Source organism: Podarcis erhardii (assembly GCF_964252035.2).
Source record: "Podarcis erhardii genome assembly, chromosome: 2".
Classification (NCBI taxonomy): domain Eukaryota; kingdom Metazoa; phylum Chordata; class Lepidosauria; order Squamata; family Lacertidae; genus Podarcis; species Podarcis erhardii.
Genome location: NC_138498.1, coordinates 119073384 through 119097832, shown reverse-complemented (window position 1 = coordinate 119097832; position 24449 = coordinate 119073384). Strand labels below are relative to the sequence as shown.

The 24449-nt window shown below is 44.3% G+C and overlaps 2 protein-coding genes across 2 annotated transcripts; both read left to right on the top strand.

The window, feature by feature from the left end:
• The first annotated feature begins 427 nt into the window (after positions 1-427).
• On the top strand, positions 428-11319 carry LOC309336900 (uncharacterized protein). The gene is made up of 4 exons (XM_081853391.1): positions 428-445; positions 5880-6631; positions 8178-8307; positions 10565-11319. Exons 2-4 carry the CDS (start codon positions 5885-5887, stop codon positions 11179-11181), a joined length of 1494 nt encoding a protein of 497 aa, XP_081709517.1. The 5' UTR covers positions 428-445; positions 5880-5884; the 3' UTR covers positions 11182-11319.
• Positions 11320-13085: 1766 nt separating this feature from the next.
• On the top strand, positions 13086-24276 carry LOC309336549 (uncharacterized protein). Its single transcript, XM_081852486.1, has 4 exons — positions 13086-13155; positions 15277-15989; positions 18632-18710; positions 20616-24276. The coding sequence occupies exons 2-4, from the start codon at positions 15282-15284 to the stop codon at positions 22598-22600; spliced, it is 2772 nt and encodes a 923-aa protein (XP_081708612.1). The 5' UTR covers positions 13086-13155; positions 15277-15281; the 3' UTR covers positions 22601-24276.
• Positions 24277-24449: the final 173 nt, after the last annotated feature.

Here is a 24449-nt window from a genome sequence, read left to right as displayed (position 1 = left end):
CCGCCCCACTCCTCCCCTCACATTTTTTCTTGCCTCGCTAGGAATTGAGCCGCGGCTGCTTGATTTAACCATTAACCGGCCGTCTACCTCTATACTGCCAGCACGGACTGGCAGCAGCTCCCTAGTTTTGCAGCCCTAACTAGAGATGCCGGGGATGCATGCAAAGCAGACGCTCTGCCACTGATCTATGCCCCTTGCTGCTCTCCTGCAGCAATAAAAACCATTGCAAAAACAGCTCGCTGCTTGGGAGGCTGCTGGTCCTAATGCAAATTGTTCTGTTAGCTTCTGGGTCCGGTCTTTGCTCCTTCAAAGGGTTAAATCCACCGAGCTCCGTTTCTTAGAGCGGCCCAGGAAATTTGGAAGGGGGAAGTAAACAATGAGGACAACTTCCTGGGTCTAAGCCCCGCCCTCCTCCTGGCAGTAGACTCCTGCAGAAGACAGACAGGTGGGTGATTTAAGCCATAAGCTGAAAGCTAGGATCATTCATAGTGGCGTGGTGGAAGGGAATTAATTCATGCAATGCAAAATAGGGAGGGGAAACCATTTAAAAATAGTAACCGGGCTCAGATTCATTCTACCAGAGCCAACCTCTCTCTAGATCCTTTGGAAAAATATGAGGGTGCACTTTTCTTTTTCTGTGTCTCGACAGGAGCTTCGAGCAGGTGACCTGGGATACTCAAAATGGCACTTGTTCAAAAATCCCAGAGTGATCTGAGAGAGATTTCAATACTGCACTTGAAAAATTAGCGCAAATTAAAACCAGGTGATGTTGAATAAATTTGAGTATACTGTACTGTTAAGGGCAAAAATAAAAATGAAAAGTCCCAGGGTGGCCACAGATCTAAAAATGTCAGTAACCTCTACTGCGTAGGAGGCAAATAATAATAATTTATTATTTATACCCCGCTCATCTGGCTGAGTTTCCCCAGCCACTCTGGGCGGCTTCCAATCGAGTGTTAAAAAAAATACAGCATTAAATATTAAAAACTTCCCTAAACAGGGCTGCCTTCAGATGTCTTTTAAAGATAAGATAGCTGCTTATTTCCTTCACATCTGAAGGGAGGGCGTTCCACAGGGTGGGTGCCACTACCGGGAAGGCCCTCTGTCTGGTTCCCTATAACCTCACTTCTCGCAGTGAGGGAACCACCAGAAGGCCTTTGGCGCTGGATCTCAGTGTCCGGGCTGAACGATGGGGGTGGAGAGACACCTTCACGTATACAGGACAGAGGGCATTTAGGGCTTTAAAGGTCAGCACCAACGGTTTGAATTGTGCTCGGAAACGTACTGGGAGCCAATGCAGATCTCTCAGGATCGGTGTTATGTGGTCTTGGCAGCCGCTCCCAGTCACCAGTCTAGCTGCTGCATTCTGGATTAGTTGTAGTTTCCGGGTCACCTTCAAAGGTAGCCCCACGTAGAGCGCATTGCAGTAGTCCAAGCGAGAGATAACTAGAGCATGGAAACGATGCCTTATGAGGAACGGCTAAGGGAGCTGGGCATGTTTGGCCTGGAGAAGAGGAGGTTAAGGGGTGATATGATAGCCATGTTCAAATATATAAAAGGATGTCACATAGAGGAGGGAGAAAGGTTGTTTTCTGCTGCTCCAGAGAAGCGGACACGGAGCAATGGATCCAAACTACAAGAAAGAAGATTCCACCTAAACATTAGGAAGAACTTCCTGACAGTAAGAGCTGTTTGACAGTGGAATTTGCTGCCAAGGAGTGTGGTGGAGTCTCCTTCTTTGGAGGTCTTTAAGCAGAGGCTTGACAACCATATGTCAGGAGTGCTCTGATGGTGTTTCCTGCTTGGCAGGGGGTTGGATTGGATTGGATTGATCTTTATTACGGCCATTGGCCCGTTACACGACAGTTTCCCATATCAACATATTATACTTAGACCTCCAAATTTAAAATCGCCTAAACTTACAAAAGACAAACAGGAACCGAAGGAAACAAGAACAAGGACGACCATCATACATTACAATAAATTTGTAACCTATACATCGCCCTCTGCTCATAAATTAATCACGGATATCAATGGTGATATCGCTTAAAACATAGATCATGGTTTAAAACAATGGTGATATCACCTAAAACATAGATCATGGTTTAAAGGGGTTATCCGAGCCACACAGAAGACCGTTTCTCTTCTTTAGGGATAGGACGCTGATCAAGAATCTGGCAACCATGAATGATCTTAGGGGGTCATCGTCAATTAGTAGATATCTCAGTTTGGCTTCAATCGTATCATCGGCAATTCCCTTAAGATATTGAGCAAGAAACTTGCTCCTGGCCGGTAAGTGCAGAGCACAGTCAAAAATTATGTGATGTAACGATTCCGGTGCCCCACAATTACAATCACATAAGAGCGATATCTGTCCATTGGAGAATCTATTTCTCAGCACGTTCGATGGGAAGGTGTTGAATCTTGCCTTTACAAAGGCATATCTTTTTTTTTTATAAAATATTTATTAGGGTTTTTTATAAAAGAAATACAAAGATAATAAACAGCATTGCTTTGTTTTAACAAAATTTCATAACTTCTTTGGACTTCCTCACGTCTCCCGCTCCCACTTACATCATTAATAAATTTTTTCAAGCAAATTATCATCTTATTTGCAAATTTATAACCACTCAATTCAATATAGTGTAACAATTCTCCAACAAATTTTTGTTTCTCTTAATCTCATTTATCGTCAATTTCCGATCCAATTTAGTGATGGCCAATTATTTATAACCAAGCATCCTTATTAACATTCCTCTAAATCACAATATTTTTGTAGATAAATCTTAAATTTCTTCCAATCTTCTTCAATCCTTTCTTCTCCCAGGTCTCGAATTCTGCCAGTCATCTCCGCCAGTTGCATATAGTCCATCAGCTGCATCTGCCATTCTTCCAGTGTGGGTAGATCTTGAGTTTTCCAGTTCTTAGCGATGAGTATCCTTGCTGCCGTTGTTGCATACATGCCGTTGTTGCATACAAAGGCATATCTATGAGCTGAGGAAGTTAAGGAATTCAAATAGTTTGGGAGCCTTAAGAGGGGTAATAAACCAAGATTTAGAGGTGAGCAGGTACCATTGCCCAAGACCATTTTCTGCTGCAAGTCCATCTCCTCTAGTTTACAGGTTACTGTTCTTTTAGCTGGAACTATGTCCTGCTCTAGTAATTTGGATGGGGAGATTCCCATTGCCATGATTTTCAGCTGTAAATTTTTTACCCATGGGCTCTGGAAATCATCTCTCCACATACATTGTATCAAGTACAAGTTTGGGAGATTGTGCCATAGAGATAACCAGTGACAAAGTATGTGCTTCCACAGAGCATTTTCCAGGGATACAATATTAAGTTCCATGCGTAACGCTGTATTACTTACACAGTTGGGCAGTTTCAATATCCCTCTTAGAAACTGATTTTGAATGACCTCCAGGTGAGATAGGTTGACAAAAGTCCCCCAAATAGAGATGGCATAAGCAATTGTCGGGATCACCTTGGCCTTGAAGACTTTCAGCGCCGATGGGATATGAAGGGCCCCATCGGTGAAGAAGAATCGCAAGATCGCCAAGGAGATAGCTTTGGCTCTATTTGTAACATAGGCTACATGGGCCTTCCATCTGAGGTTATGTTGTAACCAAACTCCCAAATATTGGAATCTGTAGACTTGTTCAATGACTCTCCCATCAATTCTCCAATTATGGAGTTTCTGGCTCTTTGAGAAAATCAGGATCTTAGATTTTCCATAATTAATTGTAAGGGAGTTTGCGTTACAGTATGATCCAAAAAATTTTAAGGCCCTCCTGAGACCTACTCTAGAAAAAGAAAGAATGACTGCGTCATCCGCATATAGTAACAAGGGGCAGCGATAAAGTGCTAGGCGGGGTGCATGAATCCTTTCTTGGGCCTCTATTAGGGGAGTCCTCATGTCGCTTATGAACAAATTGAACAGGAGTGGAGCCAATATACAACCCTGTCGGACACCTCTGTTGATGGGAATTGGATTGGTGAGATCACCCTCGGGGGTGAATCTCACTCTAGCCGCTGAGTTCTCATGGAGTTTGATTATTAGCCAGAGAAGCCTTCTGTCGATGCCCCAGCGGGTGAGTTTTTCCCAGAGGGTGCTCCTGGGGATACTATCGAATGCTGCCTTTAGGTCAATGAATGCCACACAGAGTTGGCCACCCTTTGGGGTGGAATATTTCCAGGCAAGATGTTGTAAAATTAGAATATGATTGATTGTTGACTGTTTTGGGCGGAATCCAGCTTGTTCGGGCCCAATTAATTTTTTCTCTTCGGCCCATTGGGTAAGTCTGTTCAACAGGCAGCGGGCATACAGTTTCCCCACTATTGAGAGCAGACTGATGTTTCTGTAATTCCCAGGGTCATGTGGTGAGCCCTTTTTGTGGATTGGAACGATAACAGCGTCCTTCCATACTTCCGGGATCATTCCAGAGTTGTTAACTGCATCGAAGATGGTCGCCAGGACCTTGGCCCACCAGTCCGCGTGGTATTTTATAGCTTCTGCCAGGATCAGGTCTGGCCCAGGCGCTTCCCCTGTTTTGAGTTTGACGATCAAGTCATGGGTGTCTTCCGGATCGGTAGGGGGCCAGAGGGGAAGCTGATCTTGAAATCCGTCTCTTGTGTTAACGATACAGTCAGTTGTAGCAAAGTAATTTTTTTAATAAGATTCCCAAACCGGGGTGGGAATAATAGTTAAAGGGTATCTTTTAGTTCTTTTATTTACCAGGAGCCAAAATTGTCTGGAGTTCCGTGATGATGAGGCTTCTATAATTGCCCGCCGTGATGATGAGGCTTCTATAATTGCCCGCCATTGATTCACTTGCCATTCCAGTCTGGCACCCTCTTGAATTTGCTTGTAGGCCAATTTTGCTTGGAAATATTCTTTTGGCAAGACCGTTGCCCCAGAGGCTTTGTACTCTTTGTAGATGTTACCAAGAAGTTGTGTAGCCTGTTTACAAGCACTGTTGAACCACAATGCACCTATCTTCCTTTGTGATCGATTTATTTTATGCGTCGGGACAGAGAAAAAAGACGTTAGATCTTCCGACAGATTCGAGAATAGTCTTAGAGTTTGGTCATAATTATGGTAATCCTCAGTTAAGCCTGAATATGCTTGTTTTAGTCCTTGTTGGAAATATGCTGAGAATTTTTGAGCCTGTAGTTCGAACCATTTTACACTTTTGACTTGCAGTACTGAATTCGCAATCAAATGTGTTGGATGTCTGTCTCCATCTGGGGTCCAGTCTATAATCATTGTGGCGACCAACGGTAGGTGGTCGCTCAGTTGAATATTTTCAACTTTAAAATGGGAAAAATTGGGGAATATATCATGAGATACCAGCATATAGTCCAGGACACTGTTTGCAGAGGAGCTTATGTGTGTGAACTCACCCGGTACGTCAGGCGGGCAGTTCCCGTTTAGAATCACTAAGTTTAAACGTAGTACCAATTGGTAAAGAAGGGTTCCTGCTTCATTTACCCTTTTGTCTTTGGAAAGTCTTTGATTATGGAGGGAGAGGTCATTAATGAATTCTGGGGTTATCCACCATTTGGCTTTGATTAAGGACTCCCAATTTGTTGCAATGCGAGCATTGAAATCCGGCAGGGGGTTGGACTCGATGGCCCTTGTGGTCTCTTCCGATTCTATGATTCTTTGATTCTAGAGCATGCCCCACTCTGGCAAGACAGTCCGCAGGTAGGTAGGGTTTCAGCTTGCGTACCAGATGGAGCTGGTAAACATCCACCCTGGACACAGAATTAACCTGCGCCTCCATGGACAGCTGTGAGTCCAAAATGACTCCCAAACAATTCATCAGGAAACTTCTTACTGATCTGTAACCTATTTTATTTCTCTCCGACTTGAGCAGGGGAAATGGCCATGGAGGAACGGAGAACGCGGCTCGTCTGCCCAAGTTTCAAGGTCCCGGGAATCAAAACGGAGAAGCTGGACTTGGCAGGCCCTGGTCAACAGGAGGGACGACATGAGGGGGCAGGAGAAATCCCTCACACCATGGAAGCCAAGAGTCTGAAGGAGTTCCTTTGGTGGGCTGCTCCTCAGCAGATGAAGCGGGAGCCGGTTTACTGGGATGCCCAGTGCCAGGACTTCCTGAAGGCTGTGCGGTTCCCTCGCTCTGGACAGAGGGATCCACAGCTGGGGGAATCCACCCTGCAGGCGGACAACGGCAGGGCATTGGTGGGCACTGCTGGGCATGGCCCGTGGCTTCTAGAGGAGACAGGGAGGTGGCTCTTGCCAAGGCCCGGCGGAAAAGCCCATCCGGCCTGCGTTCAAATGGCGTCCAGTGGCCAACGGGACGAGGGGGATTTTGCCAGGACAGAGGCCAACCGCCAGCGGTTCAGGCGCTTCCTCTATGAGGAGGCCACGGGGCCGCAGGAGGCATGCGGGCGACTCTGGCAGCTGTGCCGTCTGTGGCTGGAGCCAGAGAGACGGTCCAAGGAGCAGGTCCTGGAGCTGGTGGTCCTGGAGCAGTTTCTCAGCATCCTCCCCCTTGAGATGCAGGGCTGGGTCCGCGGAGAGGAACCAGTGACCAGCTCCCAAGCAGCAGGCCTGGCGGAGGATTTCTTGAGGAGGCAGCTCAGCGCTGAGAGGCTGGAGCGACAGGTGAGCAGCCAGAGGATAAGCTTAATGTCCTGTTTCTTCTTTCTTTCTTTCTTTTTTTAATTTTTATTAATTTTTATTAGGTGTTACCAAAAAAAGGAAAAGAAGAAAAGGAAATAGAAACAATATATAGGTAAAGGTAAAGGGACCCCTGACCATTAGGTCCAGTTGTGGTCAACTCTGGGGTTGCGGCGCTCATCTTGCTTTATTGGCCGAGGGAGCTTGCGTACAGCTTCCGGGTCATGTGCCCAGCATGACTAAGCCGCTTCTGGCAAACCAGAGCAGTGCACGGAAAGCCGTTTACCTTCCCGCCGGAGCGGTACCTATTTATCTACTTGCACTTTTGATGTGCTTTCGAACTGCTAGGTTGGCAGGAGCTGGTACCGAGCAACGGGAGCTCACCCTGTCGCAGACATTTGAATCACCAACCTTCCCGTCGGCAAGTCCTAGGCTCTGTGGTTTAACACACAGCGCCACCCACGTTCCTCTAAATTTTATTAGATGTTACCAAAAAAATGGAAGAGAAAAAAAGGAAATAGAAACAATACATAACTATACATAAAAACATTCATAATTTTCCAGAATGCAGACTAGAAAAGAAGAAAGACGAAAAATAAAAGAAAGAAAGAAAAGGAAAAAAGAATGAAGAGAAAAAATACTTTTCATAATAATTCCAAATTCATACTTCAAACATTACAATATATAAATCCTAGTTAAAATATTATAAAAGACTTCCACCGCATTCACCACACGTCTCTTGGTTATCTCATTCACCTTTACATCTGTTTCTTCTTTCTTCAGTATTTTGTCTCTAATCGTTTGACAATTGTGAACAATAATCAGCAAAACTGTTCCAGAAAAGAAGTTCGGTAATATTCTGCCAGAAAATATCGCTTAGCGTAAAATGACAGTATTTCTTCTTTTAAAACCCTCTCAAAACTTACTTGAATTTGATTTGCAGGAGGGATTGCAGAGCACAGTCATTGCGGCTAGTGGCCACTGATAGCTTTCTCCTCCATGAATCTGTCTAATCCTTTTTAAAGCCATCCAAGTTGGTGACTATTAATGTCTCCTGTGAGATTGAGTTCCGTAGTTTAAAGCAAATTGCTTTGCAAATAAGCACCGCGAAGATTGCACAGCCTGTCTTGCTGTTTACCCCCAACACCCATGGGAAAGAATGTATGCTCTAGTTATCTCCCACTTGGACTACTGCAATGCACTCTACATGGGACTACCTTTGAAGGTGACCCAGAAACGACAACTAATCCAGAATTTGACTGCCAGACTGCTGTCTGGGACTGGCCGCCAAGACCATATAACACCGGTCCTAAAAGATCTACATTGGCTCCCAGTATGTTTCTGAGCACAATTCAAAGTGTTGGTGCTGACCTTTAAAGCCCTAAACAGCCTCGATCCATGCAGAGGGCCTTCTCTGTGTTTTAAGTATGTTTTAATGCATTTTTTCTTGATTTTTCTGCTTTATCTTTTGTAAGCAGCATATAGGTTTTATGAACTAAATAAGCAAAAGAGACCCTCTCTGCTCTTTCAGGAACTGGAGCCCTACAAGGAAGTTGTGGTGGTCTTCCCCGAGAAAGAGGAGGTCCCGCCGTGCCTTGAGCAAAAAGGACGCCTCTTTGGGGAAGCCACGCAGGAGTGTACCGAGGGCAGCATGCAACAAGGTCAGGCACTATGATTATTAATAATTTTATTTGTACCCAACCCATCTGACTGCCTTGCCCCAGCCTATCTGGGTGGCTTCCACCATATACGGAAACATAATTAAACATCATACATTAAAAACCTCCCTACAGATGTCTTCTAATCTCCTTGACATCTAAGGGAGGGTTTTCCACAGGATGGGTGCCACCACTGAGAAGGCCCTCTGCCTGGTTCCCTGTAACCTCACTTCTCGCAGGGAGGGAACTGCCAGAAGGTCCTCAGAGCTGGACCTCAGAGTCCGGGCTGAACGATGGGGGTGGAGACGCTCCTTCAGGTATACTGGGCCGAGGCCGTTTAGGGCCTTAAAGGTCAACACCAATGGTTCAAATTGTTATCACATGGTGCTGACAACACCAAGTTTGGGGGTTCAATACCTATATGGGCCACCTGTGCAGTTGGAGGTGCCCTGCTCTGCTTTAAACAGTAGCACAGAGTCTAACAGCACCTCTATAATATTGTTATATATTTGTAACCATATGGACCTGGCATTTCATAGAATCATAGAATCATAGAGTTGGAAGAGACCACAAGGGCCATTGAGTCCAACCCCCTGCCAAGCAGGAAACACATCAGAGCACTCCTGACATATGGTTGTCATGGCAAATTGAGCTTGTCCGAAACAGGCAGAGCACCACCTTCCAGTCTGGACAAACCAAACACCTCTGCCTTACACAGGAACATAGGAAGCTTCCTTATACTGAGTCAAATCATTGGTCCACCAAGCTTAGTACTGTATACACTGACTGGCAGCAGCTGGGAGTGGGATTCCAGTAGGGGACCTTCCCAGCCCTACCTGGAGATGCTGAGTATTGAATCTGGGACCTTATTCCTCTGAGCTCTGGTCCTACAGACTGTAAATGCCCCTGAAGGACTAGGTGCGCAGCCTGGGAGTCATTTTGGACTCACAGCTGTCCATGGAGGCGCAAGTCAATTCTGTGTTCAGGGGCAGCTGTTTACCAGTTCCATCTGGTATGCAGGCTGAGACCCTACCTGCCTGTGGACTGTCTCACCAGAGTGGTGCCTGCTCTGGTTATCTCCTGCTTGGACTACTGCAATGTGCTCTATGTGGGGCTACCTTTGAAGGTGACCCGGAAACTGCAACTAATCCAGAATGCGGCAGCTAGACTGGTGACTGGGAGTGGCTGCCAAGACTATAAAACACCGGTCCTGAAAGACCTACATTGGCTCCCAGTACGTTTCCAAGTGCAATTCAAAGTGTTGGTGCTCCTTTAAACACCTTCCAGTCCTTGTCTATCTTCTCTTTTGGGATCCTTCCGATTTCTCCCATTGTTTTGGATATATTGTAATACTCCAATAATTCGGTGTTTTAAGGATATTTGCAAAATCATATTGAAAAATCAGAACTCTTATTAATAATAATAATAATAATAATAATAGTAATAATAATTTTTTATTTATACCCCGCCCTCCCCAGCCAAGGCCGGGCTCAGAGCGGCTTACAAGCAATAATAAAAACAAGATGAATGTTTACAAACTTAAAAACAGAAATATTATTATTAGAAAAAATAAGTTCCATCATAAATACTGAAATACTAAATAAGATGGATAACACTGTGTAACAGAAAAAGAAGCAGAAAGTTGGCTTAAAAATGTGTGAAAGAAAGTAATAGAAGTGGAAAGAAACTGCAATTGAGTAGACTGGAAGTCAAACACAAGGGTGGGGTGAGGGGTGAGGGATGGTGGTGGGAAAAGGAAGTATGTGTGGGACTGTGTGGGTATGTATGAATATTTTTAAGGACTGTATGAAATGTAAGTTTGTTTGTATATTCGTAATATGTATGTACAGTGGTACCTTGGGTTACATACGCTTCAGGTTACACACTCCGCTAACCCAGAAATAGTACTTCGGGTTAAGAACTTTGCTTCAGAATGAGAACAGACATCGTGCTCTGGTGGCATGGCAGCAGCGGGAGGAGCGGGAGGCCCCATTAGCTAAAGTGGTGCTTCAGGTTAAGAACAGTTTCAGGTTAAGAACGGACCTCCGGAACAAATTAAGTACTTAACCCAAGGTACCACTGTATTAATGTTGAATTATTTTAATAAAATAATACAATAAAAAAACCAAAGTGTTGGTCTGACCTTTAATTTATCATCATCATCATCATCATCATCATCGTCGTCACTAGGCTGAGTTTCAGTTTGTTTAACTCCTGTCCAGTCCGTTACTCATTTCACCCTTTAAAAAATTTGTTGCAGGTGTTGGCCCCGAAGACAAGCCAGAGAAGAATTGTGAAGAAAAGCCCAGGCAACCACAACCTGTCGAGAGCTCTTTGTGGGAAGCCGAAATCAACGCTGTTCAGATCAAGAGCCACGCGGGGGAATTCCTCGAAAGCAGAGGGAGAACCCGCACAGGAGAGAAGCCCTACAAGTGCCCGGAGTGTGGGAAAAGCTTTCTATACGGGTCGGATCTCATCAAGCACGAGAGGACCCACACCGGGGAGAAGCCGTTCTCCTGCACAGACTGCGGGAAACGCTTCAATCAGAGCTCGCACCTCATCTCCCACGAAAGGGTCCACACGGGAGAGAAGCCCTACAAGTGTCTGGCGTGCCGGAAGAGCTTCGGTTGGCGGTCGGACCTTGTAAGACATCAGAGAATCCACACAGGGGAGAAGCCCTACATTTGCCCCGATTGTGGGAGGAGCTTTAGCGCCAGCTCAGACCTTACTAGGCATCAGAAAACCCACACAGGAGACAAATACTACAAATGCGTGTCCTGCGGGAGAACGTTTAGCAGGCGATTGCAGGTTGCTAGTCACCAGAGACTCTGCACCGGGGGGGGGGGGGAATTGCTGAAACCAGGAAAATGCCCATAGAAAAGGGCATTCTTGCGACTAGACAGTGAGCAGTCTTTTTGCGTGACAAGGGGGGTATATTTCTTCAAGGAGGAGTCCTCAGTAATCTGTTTCCTAGCAAAATTTTGTATGTTGAATCAAGATTTCTGGTGTGCTTAATAAAGATGACTTAAAAAAAAAAAAAGCTTTATTTGATGAAGTTTTCAACAGAATGATAACTTTACACTGAAATCTTGGAACTCGTTAAAAGGACCTGTCTTTTAAAAGAGGGCAGGGACTTGAAACATCACCCACACAATGCTTTGTAATGTGTAAATTAAAGCTCAGTTGCTGCCATTTGTAGACTTATTTGTAGACACCGCTCCTGAAAGACCTACATTGGCTCCCAGCATGTTTCCAAGCACAATTCCAAGTGTTGGTGCTGACCTTGAAAGCCCTCAACGGCCTCGGTCCAGTATACCTGAAGGAACGTCTCCACCCCCATCATTTGGCCTGGACATGAGTCTGACCAAACTGCAGGAGGCAATGGAAGACAGGAGTGCTTGGTGTGCCTCTGGTCCACGGGGTCACAAAGAGTAGGACATGACTAAACGACTAAACAACAACAAATAAATTCATAATAATAGTAATACAGTGGTACCTCGGGTTAAGTACTTAATTCATTCCAGAGGTCCATTCTTAACCTGAAAATGTTCTTAACCTGAAGCACCACTTTAGCTAATGGTGCCTTCCGCTGACGCCGACGCCGCATGATTTCTGTTCTCATCCTGAAGCAAAGTTCTTAACCTGAGGTAATATTTCTGGGTTAGCAGAGTCTGTAACCTGAGGTGTATGTAATCTGAAGCGTATGTACCGTATTTTTCGCCCTATAGGACGCACCGTCCCATAAGGCGCACCTAGTTTTTTTGGGGGGAAATAAAGGGGAAAAAATTATTTTCCCCCCCCCAGGCGTGGGGCTGGGGCGGGGGAGGCCCGAGCTTCCCCCGCCCCAGCCCCCAAACAGGCAGCTCTCTGCAAGCCATGGGAGCCCAGCGCTGGCTCCCGCTGCTTGCAGAGAGGTCTGCGAAGCCTGGACACACTGAGCTCAGCACGGGCAGGCTTCGGCATGCAGGCAACTCTCCGCAAGCAGCGGGAGCGCTCCCACTGCTTGCAGAGAGGTCCGCGAAGCCTGGATGCGCGGAGCTCAGCGCGCGCAGCCTTCTGCATGCAGGCAACTCTCCGCAAGCAGCGGGAGAGGTCCGCGAAGCCTGCAGAGCGAGAGGGGTCGGTGTGCACTGACCCCTCTCGCTCTCCAGGCTTCAGCGAAAGCCTGCATTCGCCCCATAGGACGCACACACATTTCCCCTTCATTTTTGGAGGGGGAAAAGTGCGTCCTATAGGGCGAAAAATACGGTAACCCAAGGTACCACTGTAATGATAATAAATAAATATGCAAATAAACAAACAAAAATAAAATAAAAACAATTTCCAGAAGGGTGTCATGTTCTCTCTCGCAGCAAATTCAGAATATTGTGGCACCTATTTCCTCCTGGCACAAGCTCTCAGTCCCACTATCCTCACTTGTCCCCCCCCCCAAAAGCTCATGCTATAATAAATGATCCTCCGACTTTTCAGTTCCACCAGACTCTAGAAAGAAATGCATAAGTAAGATTGAAAAAGGAAACAGAAGCAGTCAGGAGGAGAGGGGGAAAAAGGGGAAAAAAGGCGATTTGCTCCTTTACAGACAGAGATGGGAGAAAAAAAGCTGCCCACTTGCAATCAGCTCCCCCAAAATTCCACCCTAAAAAAGCCCAGCTGGTACAAGACTCTGCAGACTCCATGGTCTCAGGAGAGTCCTAGAGTGGCCCAAAACCATGAAGGTCATAGAGTTGGGGAGTAAGGGTTGCTCACGTTTCCGGTTTCCGGTTTCTCGCCGGGTCAGAGCGTTGAGATCCGTTTCCGGGAGCGATCTCGCCAGTTGCAGAGCGCGCGGGAAGAGCGGTTGCGACCAGGCAGGTGAGTTGCAGGGAGGATAGTTCCGTAATAATAATAATAATTATTATTAATAACAGCAATAAAAATAAGAATTCCTGGCAATAATGAGAATAAGAGAGAGGTGAGCAGGTATCGGATCCTGGGGGCCAGCAAAGCCCCACTGAATTCAACGGGGCTGCTGGCTCCCGAGAGAGGCTGCTTAGGATTGCTGCCACGTTTTTACCCGGAAGTAAGGCCCCGTGGGAGTCAATGGGTTGCAGGTTGTGATCCTTTACCCGCTTCTCTGGGAAGAAGCCCCCATTGAACTTCGTGGGGCTCGCCTCGGAGCGGACATGTAGAGAATTGGGCTCGAAATTTAGAAACTATGTGGGGATGTTTACCCCCCCCCCCATATCGACTGGGGAGATCGCCTCCATTCCTAACCTGATCCTAAAAGGATTCCCTTTTTTGGTTTCCTAAATCGATTGGTGCTAGATTTGGGGTGTCGCGTTTTTCATTTCCCAAAGGAGCTGGGAAGTGTTCCACGTTAATGTTTTTGGTTTTTTTTATAGAATATTTATTAAAGTTTCCAAAAAAATAATACAATGTAAAACAAAACAGGAAAAAAAAAACAAAAATACAAAAATGATTAAAAACAGATAGCGTTTTCATTACTTATTTTCTTTTAACTTATTTTCCAGACCTCCTCATACCTTCCTTTCTTGTATTCTAATTCATAATGTTAGTTATTACTTATTTCTAAGCCTTTTTTCTTATCTCTTAAACATTACAGCTGGAAACCACTTAATTTCTATCCAACATCAGTCTAGCACGTTAATGTTAGCTTGTATCCTGGCATGTAGATTTTTTAAGTCTCTTACTCTCTGTGACTTTTAACTTATTTTAAACTGTTTTTTTCCGTTCTGTTGTAATTGTGTCCTGTGACCTTGGTGTGGAGGGCAGCTAATAATAAATCATAGTAAGTCCTACTCAGGGTGGGCCCATTAAGTTAGTCATGTCTATTAAGTTGCCTATGTGGAGGGTGTTCAGTTGGTGGGGGGCTGTTCTAAAAGCACATACCCCCACCCAAAAAAAGATTCCTTGGCAGATTCCTGTATCTACAATTCAGTGTTTACTTGGCAGTATTTATTTTTATTATTATTAATTGAATTAATCTGGTTGAGTTCAGTGGGGCTATGTGTTTAGAATTTTCATTCCCTGCAGAAGCACAAAATTTAATCTCCTCTAAAATTTTGTTACTTGCCTATGATACTCAAACTCAAAAATGTTTAAGCATTGTATTATTATTATTTTCTTTTTTTATATAAGAATATGTCATTGATAAAAATGTAAAACTCAATAAAAATTACAGTGGTACCTTGGGTTACAGATGCTTCAGGTTACAGACACCGCTAACCCAGAAATAGTACCTTGGGTTAAGAACTTTGCTTCAGGATGAGAACAGAAATTGTGGCGCGGCGGCAGCGGGAGGCCCCATTAGCTAAAGTGGTGCTTCAGGTTAAGAAAAGTCTCAGGTTAAGAATGGACCTCCAGAACGAATTAAGTTCTTAACCCGAGGTACCACTGTATTTTTAAAAAACAACAAAGTTTAGTGGCGACTAGTTGAAACTTTAGTTTTACCCAAATAGCAAGTTCTAACTGCCATAAATGAGTTGTTGATCTGCTGTTTACAAATAAATACAGTGCACCCTCTGGATACGAACTTAATTTGCCCTGGGGGTCCATACTTACCCTGAAGAGTCCGTATCCAGAGGCACTGCTTCTGCACACATGTGCTGCGCAATAGAGCACTTCTGCCCATGTGTGAAGTGCTCAGAGTGTTCTTGTGAATGCGCACGCAACGAAACCCGGAAGCGTTTACCGCATTTGCAACCCGAAATTATGTTACCCAAAGGTAACATAACCTGAGGTACCACTGTACATCTATTGGAAAAAAAATGTTTAAATGTTTTTAGAAATCCAAAAAATCTCAAGTGAGAACCACTGTAACCTTCGTTTGAGGAGCCATTTGGCAACTTGCTTATATATCTGAGTTTCTGATATATTCAGTTGCCTTCCCTGAGGCATCTGAAACGCCACTCTGGGATTTGAGACTTGGTGGGTGGATGGATCTCATTGGTGCTGCTGTGTTTATTTTCTTAGATCCAATGATGATTGAACAAGAGGGTGCAGATTGCAAGCCGATGATGGATGATGGAGGAGGAAGTCAGTCTTTTGAAGCAATGTATTCCCTTGGAAGCTCTGGAGATTGGCTTAATGTGAAGGAGGAACCTCAAGAGAATTCAACCCAGCTATGGGAAACACAGTGGCAACAGTACTTGAATACAGTGGAGCTTCCTCCCTTGGGAGCGCCACAGGAACCCACCCCTTGGGATGATGCTCCAACCTTCCTGGCCTCCTTCGAGCAAGTGGCTGAAGCCTACCGGTGGCCCAAGGAAGAGTGGGCAGCCCGGCTCCTGCCTGCACTGGGTGGCGAAGCCGAGCAGGCCTTTAAAAGCCTGGAAGGCCGAGACAGAGAGGATTATGGGAAGGTAAAGGCCGCCATTTTGCAAGGAGACACCATGAGCAGGGAGAAGCACCGCCAGCACTTCCGGTGTTTCAGCTACCAGGAGGCCGAAGGGCCCAGAGGCGCCTATGCCCGGCTGCAGGAGCTTTGCTACCGGTGGCTGAAAGTCGAGAGGCACTCCAAGGAGGAGATTCTGGAGCAGCTGATCCTGGAGCAGTTCCTGGCTGTCCTGCCGCCAGAGATGCAGAGCTGGATGAAGGAGCACTGCCTCGAGAGCAGCACCCATGCTGTGTCCCTGGCCGAGGATTTCCTGATCAGGCACCTGGTGCCCGAGAGAAGAGAAGAGCAGGTAAGAGAGAGCTGAATCAAGGACAAAATTGGTCTCTGCCTTTAAAACGGGCCTTAACTCCCAAGTGGACAATTTCCATAGTGCTTAGAAATAACTCGGGTCTTGTTAAAAGAAAATCTGTTAAAAATGATGTATAGATGGTACCACACACCAATTAAATTGACAAAGATGTATAAAACAGGAGAAAAGAATTGCTGGAAGTGTGGGGTGAATGAAGGTACAGTGGTGCCCCGCAAGACGAATGCCTCGCAAGACGAAAAACCCGCTAGACGAAAGGGTTTTCCGTTTTTCGAGGCGCTTTGCAAGACGAATTTCCCTATGGGCTTGCTTCGCAAGACGAAAACGTCTTGCGAGTTTTTTCCCTCCCTCCCCCTTTTTCTAAGCCGCTAAGCCTTTAATAGCCGCTAATAGCGCTAAGCCGCTAATAGGGGTGCTTCGCAAGACGAAAAAACCACAAGACGAAGAGACTCGTGAACGAATTAATTTCGTCTTGCGAGGCACCACTGTAGCTTTCACATGTGGTGGTCATGCAACAAGGTGAAAACTTATTGGGAAAGTGTCTATAATGAACTAAAGAAGAGATTTTGGTATACATTTTTGAAAAAACCAGAGGCATTCTTGCTGGGAATGGTGGGAGAGGGCATTGATAAAAAGGACCAGAAATTGTTTTTATATGCAGTCGCGGCGGCGAGGTTACTGCTGGCTCAGGTGTGGAAACAGCAACAAATGCCAACAGTAGAAGAGTGGCAGTACAAGGTCATGGAATATGCAGAAATAGCCAAATGGGGAAAATTCAACAGCAGGGCGATGAAACATTTCAAAAAGAATGGGAAAAATTTATGGCATATATAGGATAAAGTGAAATAGTGAAGCCAGTAGAGTGGAAATAAACCTCATAATGGGAAAATAAAAAGAAATTTTATTGGACATTAATGATAATATGAACTAAAACATAAAATGTAAACAAGATAATTAACAGTATTTGTAAATGAACATAGACAGACAACAAGTTTTGTACATAGAGAAAGATTTATTTGTATACAGACACTATGGATAAAGATGGAAGAAGAAGAAGGAGATACAAAATGGGTAAAGACAATACGAAAAAGTTAGAGACGATATAAAAAAGCTGGAAGGAGGGAAGTCAGCTCTTAGGAGCAAGTATAAATGTAATATGTGTATATCTAGTATGTAATTAAAAAACTAATAAAGAATATCATGGAGGGCATAGAAATAACTCGGGTCTCAAATATTTGAAAGACCACCTCTTTTCCTACAGACCTCCCCGGGTGTTAAGATAAGGAGAGAAGGCCCTCTTGGTAGCTCCACCACCCTCAGAATTTGGGGTGGTGGTGGTCGTCTGGGAATGGGCACTTTCACTCTACAGCTTTTGTTGTACAACCGTACCTTGGTTTTCAAACAGCTCATTTCTCAAACGCTTTGGCTCCCAAACACCGCAAACCTGGAAGTGAGTGTTGCGGTTTGCAAACTACAGTGGTACCTCTGGTTGCGAATGGGATCTGTTCCGGAGGCCTGTTCGCAACCTGAAAGGAACGCAACCCGCATCTGTGCGGGTTGCAATTCGCCGCTTGTGCGCGTGACGTCATTTTGCACGTCTGCGCATGCACAAGTGGCGAAACCAGGACGTAATCCTTTCTGATACTTCCAGGACGCAACCTGAAAACACTCAACCTGAAGGAAAGGTAACATGAGGCATGACTGTGGAAGCCGAAAACCAAGCTGCGCCTTGGTTTTCAAATATTTTGGAAGTCAGACGGACTTCTGGAACGGATTTCGTTCGAGAACCAAGATGCGACTGTATCCTGAAGCTGCACCTTGGTGCTGGGACCTGCCTTTGGAATGATCTCACCTGGTTCTGGTTCAGTCAGCTTACAAAAAATGTCAGTGTGGTTAGGGTGGGACTGAGAAGGCCTGAGTTCAAATTCCCGTATAGCTCAGTTGCCGTCTCGGTCTCTTGCAGCCTGTGCCACCTCACAGGTTTGTGACAGGGAGAACATTGGATTAGTGCATTGTGGTGAGGGTGGACCTCCCCCACGTATTTTTGATTAGTAAACAAAGCTAAAATTTCAAGGTAACTTAAATAAATTTGCTAAATTGAACCCACAGGGCAGCAGATTTTTTTCCCAGCGAATCCACATCACTGGAGATAACTTTTTAAAAATCTCATACATTTTTACCCCAATTTCCACAAAAGTTTATACCCTGCGGCCTGCACTTCCTCCCAGAAGAGCTCAGGGTAGCAAACATAGCAGTGTTAAAGCAGTAAGATTAAAATACCTGTTTAAAACATCTAAAAACAGCAACACACACACAAATGTAAAGCTGGTGTACAACAACAACAACAAGATGGAACCAAATCACATGTCAGCCTGCCAAAACAGAAAAGTCATGTAGATTTTCCAGAAAACTTCCGCTGGATTCCCCAGGAAAAAATCCTAAATTGGTGATTTAGCAGGTTTATTTAAGCGTCTTTTACATTTCAGTTTCCTCCACTGAGAATGAACCATGTTACATTTCCATACTGTGCAAATATCTCTAATAGGTGCTAAATGATCGAGGGGAATGGTTCTGTTAAGACACGACCCCCCCCCCACCTGATGGGTTTTGCATTATTTTTGTAGGTGGCTGCGCTGCCAGAGGAAGGATCTGTGAATCTTCAGGAGACAGAGAGTGAATCATGGGAGGATGACACTGACATTGGTAAGAATTCCTTCAACCAGAGTTTCTTTCTGCAAGCGTTTGGGCTTTCCCCCACAAGGCTGTGGGTACTTTCCTCTTTGTATGTGGCTGTTTTGGTCGCAGCGGAATGGCACGCTCAGCCTGATCCTTAGAAATAGAAGGAAATGGTTACAGAGGTTAGCAGGCACAACTTGGATAATGCTATCCACCAGCCGACAAAATCAAACTAAGTTGGGTAAGAATCTTTTTTACAAAAATCTGAAACACTTCTAAATCTCTTAAGTAGATGAAATACAGTTTTGATCCATTGTAAAGATACATTCAAAACAGATAAAATTGGAAAGCGTGGTGCATAAGAATAAATGATTTAAAAAAAATAAATCAAAAGAATAGGATTTTTAAAATTTAAATCGGATTTTTAAAATAAAATGCTTTTGGGGGAACATCTTTCTAAAGATAGTTTTCTATTTAAGTTACATTATAGTCCAAAGGCTATAATCGGGAAATAAGGGTTTGTTTAAAATTTTTCATGTGTGCTAAAACTCAGTCTTAAGGTTTTGTTTTTTAAAAAAATGTTTAACCACATCAGTTAACAAACATGGATACATATGCTATAATGTTATTGGAATAGTTAAATAAATTGTTTAAATTGTTATTAAGGAAATGATTGTTTTTCTCCTTCCAATAAAGCACAGCAGAAAAGTTGTCCAAATATAAACAGTTAACTTATTAAACCTCAATATAATTTCATAATTATCTATGTATTTCTAATAGTATAACCAAATCTGTAATTTTTGATATAACTGTAAAAACTACTCTGAAAATTTATTATTCCAAAAATGAAACCTTCATCTGGTTGTAAATATTAAGATTATACGAGCAAGAATGAGTCTTTCTGTAAAAAAAAAAGAAGGGAAAAAAAAGATTTACATTAAGTCTTACTGACTAATGATTTAAATCAAATCCACCCTGTTGCAAAGAAAGTACAATAACAATCCGGCCTTTCTATTCAGGTCAGAGCTTGAAGAAAATCCTTATAGAATCAAAACGTAACCGTGAAATTTGTCACAAGGCCAATAGTCAAAATACAGTGGTACCTCTGGTTGCGAGTGGGATCTGTTCTGGAGGCCCGTTCGCAACATGAGCAGAACGCAACGTGCGCCTGCGCGGGTCGCGATTTGCTGCTTCTGCGCATGCGTGTGATGTCATTTTGAGTGTCTGTGCATGCGCAAGTGTCAAAACACAGAAGTAACCCTTTCCGGTACTTCCAGGTTGCCACAGAACGCAACCTGAAAAGACTTAACCTGAAGCAAACGTAACAAGAGGTATGACTGTAGATAAAACTACAAAGATGAGAGTTAGTAATTATTACTGTTACCTACATTGGCTCCCAGTACATTTCCGAGCACAATTCAAAGTGTTGGTGCTGACCTTTAAAGCCCTAAACGGCCTCGGCCCAGTATACCTGAAGGAGCGTCTCCACCCCCATCGTTCAGCCCGGACACTGAGGTCCAGCACCGAGGGCCTTCTGGCGGTTCCCTCACTGCGAGAAGCAAAGCTACAGGGAACCAGGCAGAGGGCCTTCTCGGTAGTGGCGCCCGCCCTGTGGAACGCCCTCCCACCAGATGTCAAAGATAAAAACAACTACTAGACTTTTAGAAGACATCTGAAGGCAGCCCTGATAGGGAAGCTTTTAATGTTTGATGTATTGCAGTGTTTTAATATTTTTTTTGGGAAGCCGCCCAGAGTGGCTGGGGAAGCCCAGCCAGATGGGCGGGGTATAAATAATAAATTTTTATTTAATTATTATTATTATTATTATTATTATAGTTTCTGGCAAGACTTAGGTAGACAGAAAACGTGCCCTTCATCATTCTCTTGGTCCATGTAAATGCTTAACAGGAGAACTCTTTGTCATTTCAACAGATCTTGGGTCAGTGCAGGAAGATGGAAGTGAGAATTATCTGCCTGAAGAGAATAGGCAGGAGAACAACCATCCAGCTGAGATGGGGCCATGGGGTGTGTCGGCAGAGAGAGCCAAGGACAACAGTCCCCAGTATTGGAAGGAGGGAGACGTCTTGGAGACTAGTCACAGAGCGGAACAGCAGCAGGTGATCTACCTGAGGAAAGATGGGCCAAGATCTGTTCTTTGTGAGAAGGTTGACAGGGAAGCAAGTATAACTGTGATCTACCAGGGAGCCATCAATGGCAAGAGAAGTGGGAAGGCCTCGCGCACTCAGGGGAAACTGCACAAATGTTCCCACTGTGAGAAAACCTTTAGTTGCCCAACACACCTAAGAAAACACCTGATACTGCATTCAGCTGAGAAGCCCCTTAAAAATATTGGAAGACACCACACTGGAGAGGAACCCTATAAATGCACAGATTGTGAGGAGTGTTTCTCACACAGCTCATCTCTTGACAGCCACAGAAAGGAGGTGCATCAGGAAATGAAATCTGCCACCTTGCGGAAAAATGTATTTGGTGGGCAGAAGGGATACCACACATGCCCCGAGTGCGGGAAAATATTCTTCAAGCCATCGCAACTGAAAATACATAAACGTCTCCACTCTGGAGAGAAACCCTATCGGTGTATGGATTGCGGAGAGTGTTTTATGTGGCAGTCAGGTTATATTCGCCATGGGAAGGTGTGTCGCCAGCAAAAGAAATTGACCCTCCCCCTGCCAAAAGAATCTAGTGGACAAGGGAGATCCTACCCGTGCCCTGAGTGTGCGAAAACGTTTGACAGGCCATCGCGCCTAAAAAGACACCAAGTTGTTCACACTGGAGAGAAGCCTTATAAATGTGCTGATAGAAAATGGATTCACCAGGGAAAGAGACTGGTCCCTCTTCTGAAAAAACTACCCAGCACACAACCCTCCCGATGCTGTGAGTGTGGAAGAAGGTTCAGCAAGGCTTCACACCTGATAAGACATTGCCTCCGCACTGGAGAGGAGACCTACAAATGCGCCGACTGTGGGGAGTGTTTCTCACGGAGCTCGTGTCTTGCCAGTCACAGAAAGGAGATGCACCAGGAAATGAAATCTTCCCCCGTCCAGAAAAACGTATCTGGTGGGCAGGAGGAATGTGCCCCATGCCCTGAGTGCGGGAAAATATGCTCCCACTCATCAGGGCTAAAAGCACATCAACGGATTCACACTGGAGAGAAACCCTATCGGTGTACCGATTGCGGGGAGTGTTTCATGTGGGGTTCATCTCTTTCCCGCCATAGGCAGAAGGCTCACCAGGGACAGAAACTGGTCCCCCTTTCGCACAAAGTATCCAGTGGACAAGGGAACTCATGCCCGTGTCCCGAGTGTGGGTTAGAGTGCAGGTGGATATCGCAACTAATAAGACATTGGCGCATCCACACTGGAGAAAAACCCTTTAAGTGCCCCGATTGTGGGAAGTGTTTCAGATGGAATTCATATCTTGCTTACCATAGGAGAAACTGTCATGGGGGAATGAAATTGGTCCCTGATGTGCAATGGGAGGCCTCCCCACAACCTGAGCATGGGCAAACATTCAGCAAGACGGCACACCTAATGAGACGTCAAGAGATCCACACCGAGAAGAGCCGCCACATCTGCGCCGACTGCGGGAAAAGTTTTGGTCGAGCGTCGCACCTCATGAGACACCAGAGAATCCACACAGAGAAGCAGCACAAATGCTCCGACTGCGGGAAAAGTTTTGGTCAAGCGTTGCGCCTCGCAAGTCACCAGAGAATCCACACAGGAGAGAAGAGGCACAAATGCCCCGACTGCGGGAAAGGTTTTGATCGAGTCTCACACCTCGCAAGACACCAGAAAATCTGGATGGGAAAGAAGTTTTACAAATGCTCCGAATGTGAGGAGAGTTTTTTTTGCAGGGCCAGCTTTGAGAAACACAAGACGTCTCACTCTGAATTGTAGGCCCTCAAGAGTGTGTCTGAGCAACTTAACAGAGGGGGTCACCACAGAAAAGGCCTCCCCCCCCCCGCATTGCTGACTTCCAAATTTCCTGGCTCATTTCGATTTGTTTAGTTTAATCAGACAAAATGCCAACTAGTTTACTAGCCTCTTGGTAAAAAAACTGTAATATAGTTCCAAAAATGTATTCATTTAGACCTGGTAGGTTTTATTAAGGACAGGTCGGTCACTGACCCAATCCACAAATGTTGAATTTTGTCCGTTATATAAAGTAACATAAAAGTCCTTCTCTCTTTAGAGTAAGCTATTGATAACAAATTTGTAACTTTCAAACCATCAAAATACGAGAGGGGAATTCTTAGGTGTGGTGCCTTGATTATATGCTAACAATGTGGTTAAATTATTGAAAAATCAGCAAAGTTTTGGACTTTCCAGAGAACAACAAAAAAGTAACTCATTTGACACCACTTCCAATAAACAACGGTGTCATAGGAGTGCTTATCCCTAAAAAGTCTCAAAATTATTTTTTAAATCTTTTATTAATAAATATTAAGTAATGTTGGGAGTGGTGGTGGGATTTTTTCCCCCAGTATGGCGTGGCTAGGAAGAGTAGGTGCCATAAGATTGTTAGACCCAAATTCATATCAATTTAAAGTTCTGCCTACTGAAATTCCAAAAGCTAAACTTGAGGCAGAATTTATTCAATTCATTTCTATGTGGAAGGTGGGGAGGAATTCAAGATTTACTGCCAAAGTTATGTACAGCATTTGTAAGGCCTTTCAAAATTATCAGTTTAGTGATGACAACAAAAAACAATGAATTGAAATGGAAAAATAACTAAATACCTTCAAACAAAATTAGAGCAAATTCATTTATCTCCATTAGAGAATTTACGACCCTTTCCTAAAATGTACCTTTAAATTTTGGATTGAAAAACTGAATGTGTGGACACTTAATTCAACCCAGTGCATTTATCATCCTCTCTTTTTATAGCTCCGATAAGTGTCATTAATCTGTCAATTGGGAAAGGAACTATACCTAGCATAATAAATACCTTCATAATGGAGTTCAGTTAAAATCTGGCCAACAATTAAAAGAAGAAAATATCAGGCACTCCTGGTATAATATATACCAAATTCTCCATTTTGGCACACACACACACACACACCCGCCTGTAGTGAAACGCAGGCTAATATGGAAATTAATGAATATGGAAATGCTAATTACACAGTGTAAGAACCCAGTTTCTTAAGGGACCTAGTTTCCAATACATATATGGGCTACCAAACTGTTAGAGTAGAAAAAACTTTCAGATCCAAAAACTCACAACCCTTTTTTATATACAAATTTGTTAAAAGAAAGGAGAGAGGGAAGGAGCCAAATAATCAGCTCACATGCACAGCACAATAAACATCAGTGCATCTATCTTATTTTACACATACATTGATAATATGTGCTCCAAATGTTCAAATCAGTCACCAAACGAGGTTGGCGTACATAGAGTCAGTGTTTCTGTGACTTTTGATTGGAGTTAACCTGCTTTGCAGACGCTGCATATGTTTTCCCCAGTACAATTTATTCTTTGTAAAGTGCATTTTCTGCCGCACTCCTTATTTGTCTGTTCTGCTCCTTAAGTTGTTGATCTACTTTACAAGCTTCCAGTAAATATTGAGAAACAATAGCAACTGTCTCTGGTGTTTTGTTACGATCCAATTACTCCCCCGCTCCCCCAGCAATTTAGTATTACCGTTAAATGTTTTCATCTCCTACCTTTCTCCCCGTGTGGAATTCAAGGCAGCTACTGACGTTTAAAAGCATTATAAAATGCAATAATGTAATAAAAGCAAACTGG

Coding starts and splice junctions, on each gene's coding strand:
- LOC309336900 (XM_081853391.1), top strand. CDS start 5,885: ATGGCCATGGAGGAACGGAGAACGCGGCTCGTCTGCCCAAGTTTCAAG. Junction 6,632..8,177: donor CTGAGAGGCTGGAGCGACAG/GTGAGCAGCCAG, acceptor CTGCTCTTTCAG/GAACTGGAGCCCTACAAGGA. Junction 8,308..10,564: donor CGAGGGCAGCATGCAACAAG/GTCAGGCACTAT, acceptor AATTTGTTGCAG/GTGTTGGCCCCGAAGACAAG.
- LOC309336549 (XM_081852486.1), top strand. CDS start 15,282: ATGATGATTGAACAAGAGGGTGCAGATTGCAAGCCGATGATGGATGAT. Junction 15,990..18,631: donor CCGAGAGAAGAGAAGAGCAG/GTAAGAGAGAGC, acceptor TTATTTTTGTAG/GTGGCTGCGCTGCCAGAGGA. Junction 18,711..20,615: donor GGAGGATGACACTGACATTG/GTAAGAATTCCT, acceptor TCATTTCAACAG/ATCTTGGGTCAGTGCAGGAA.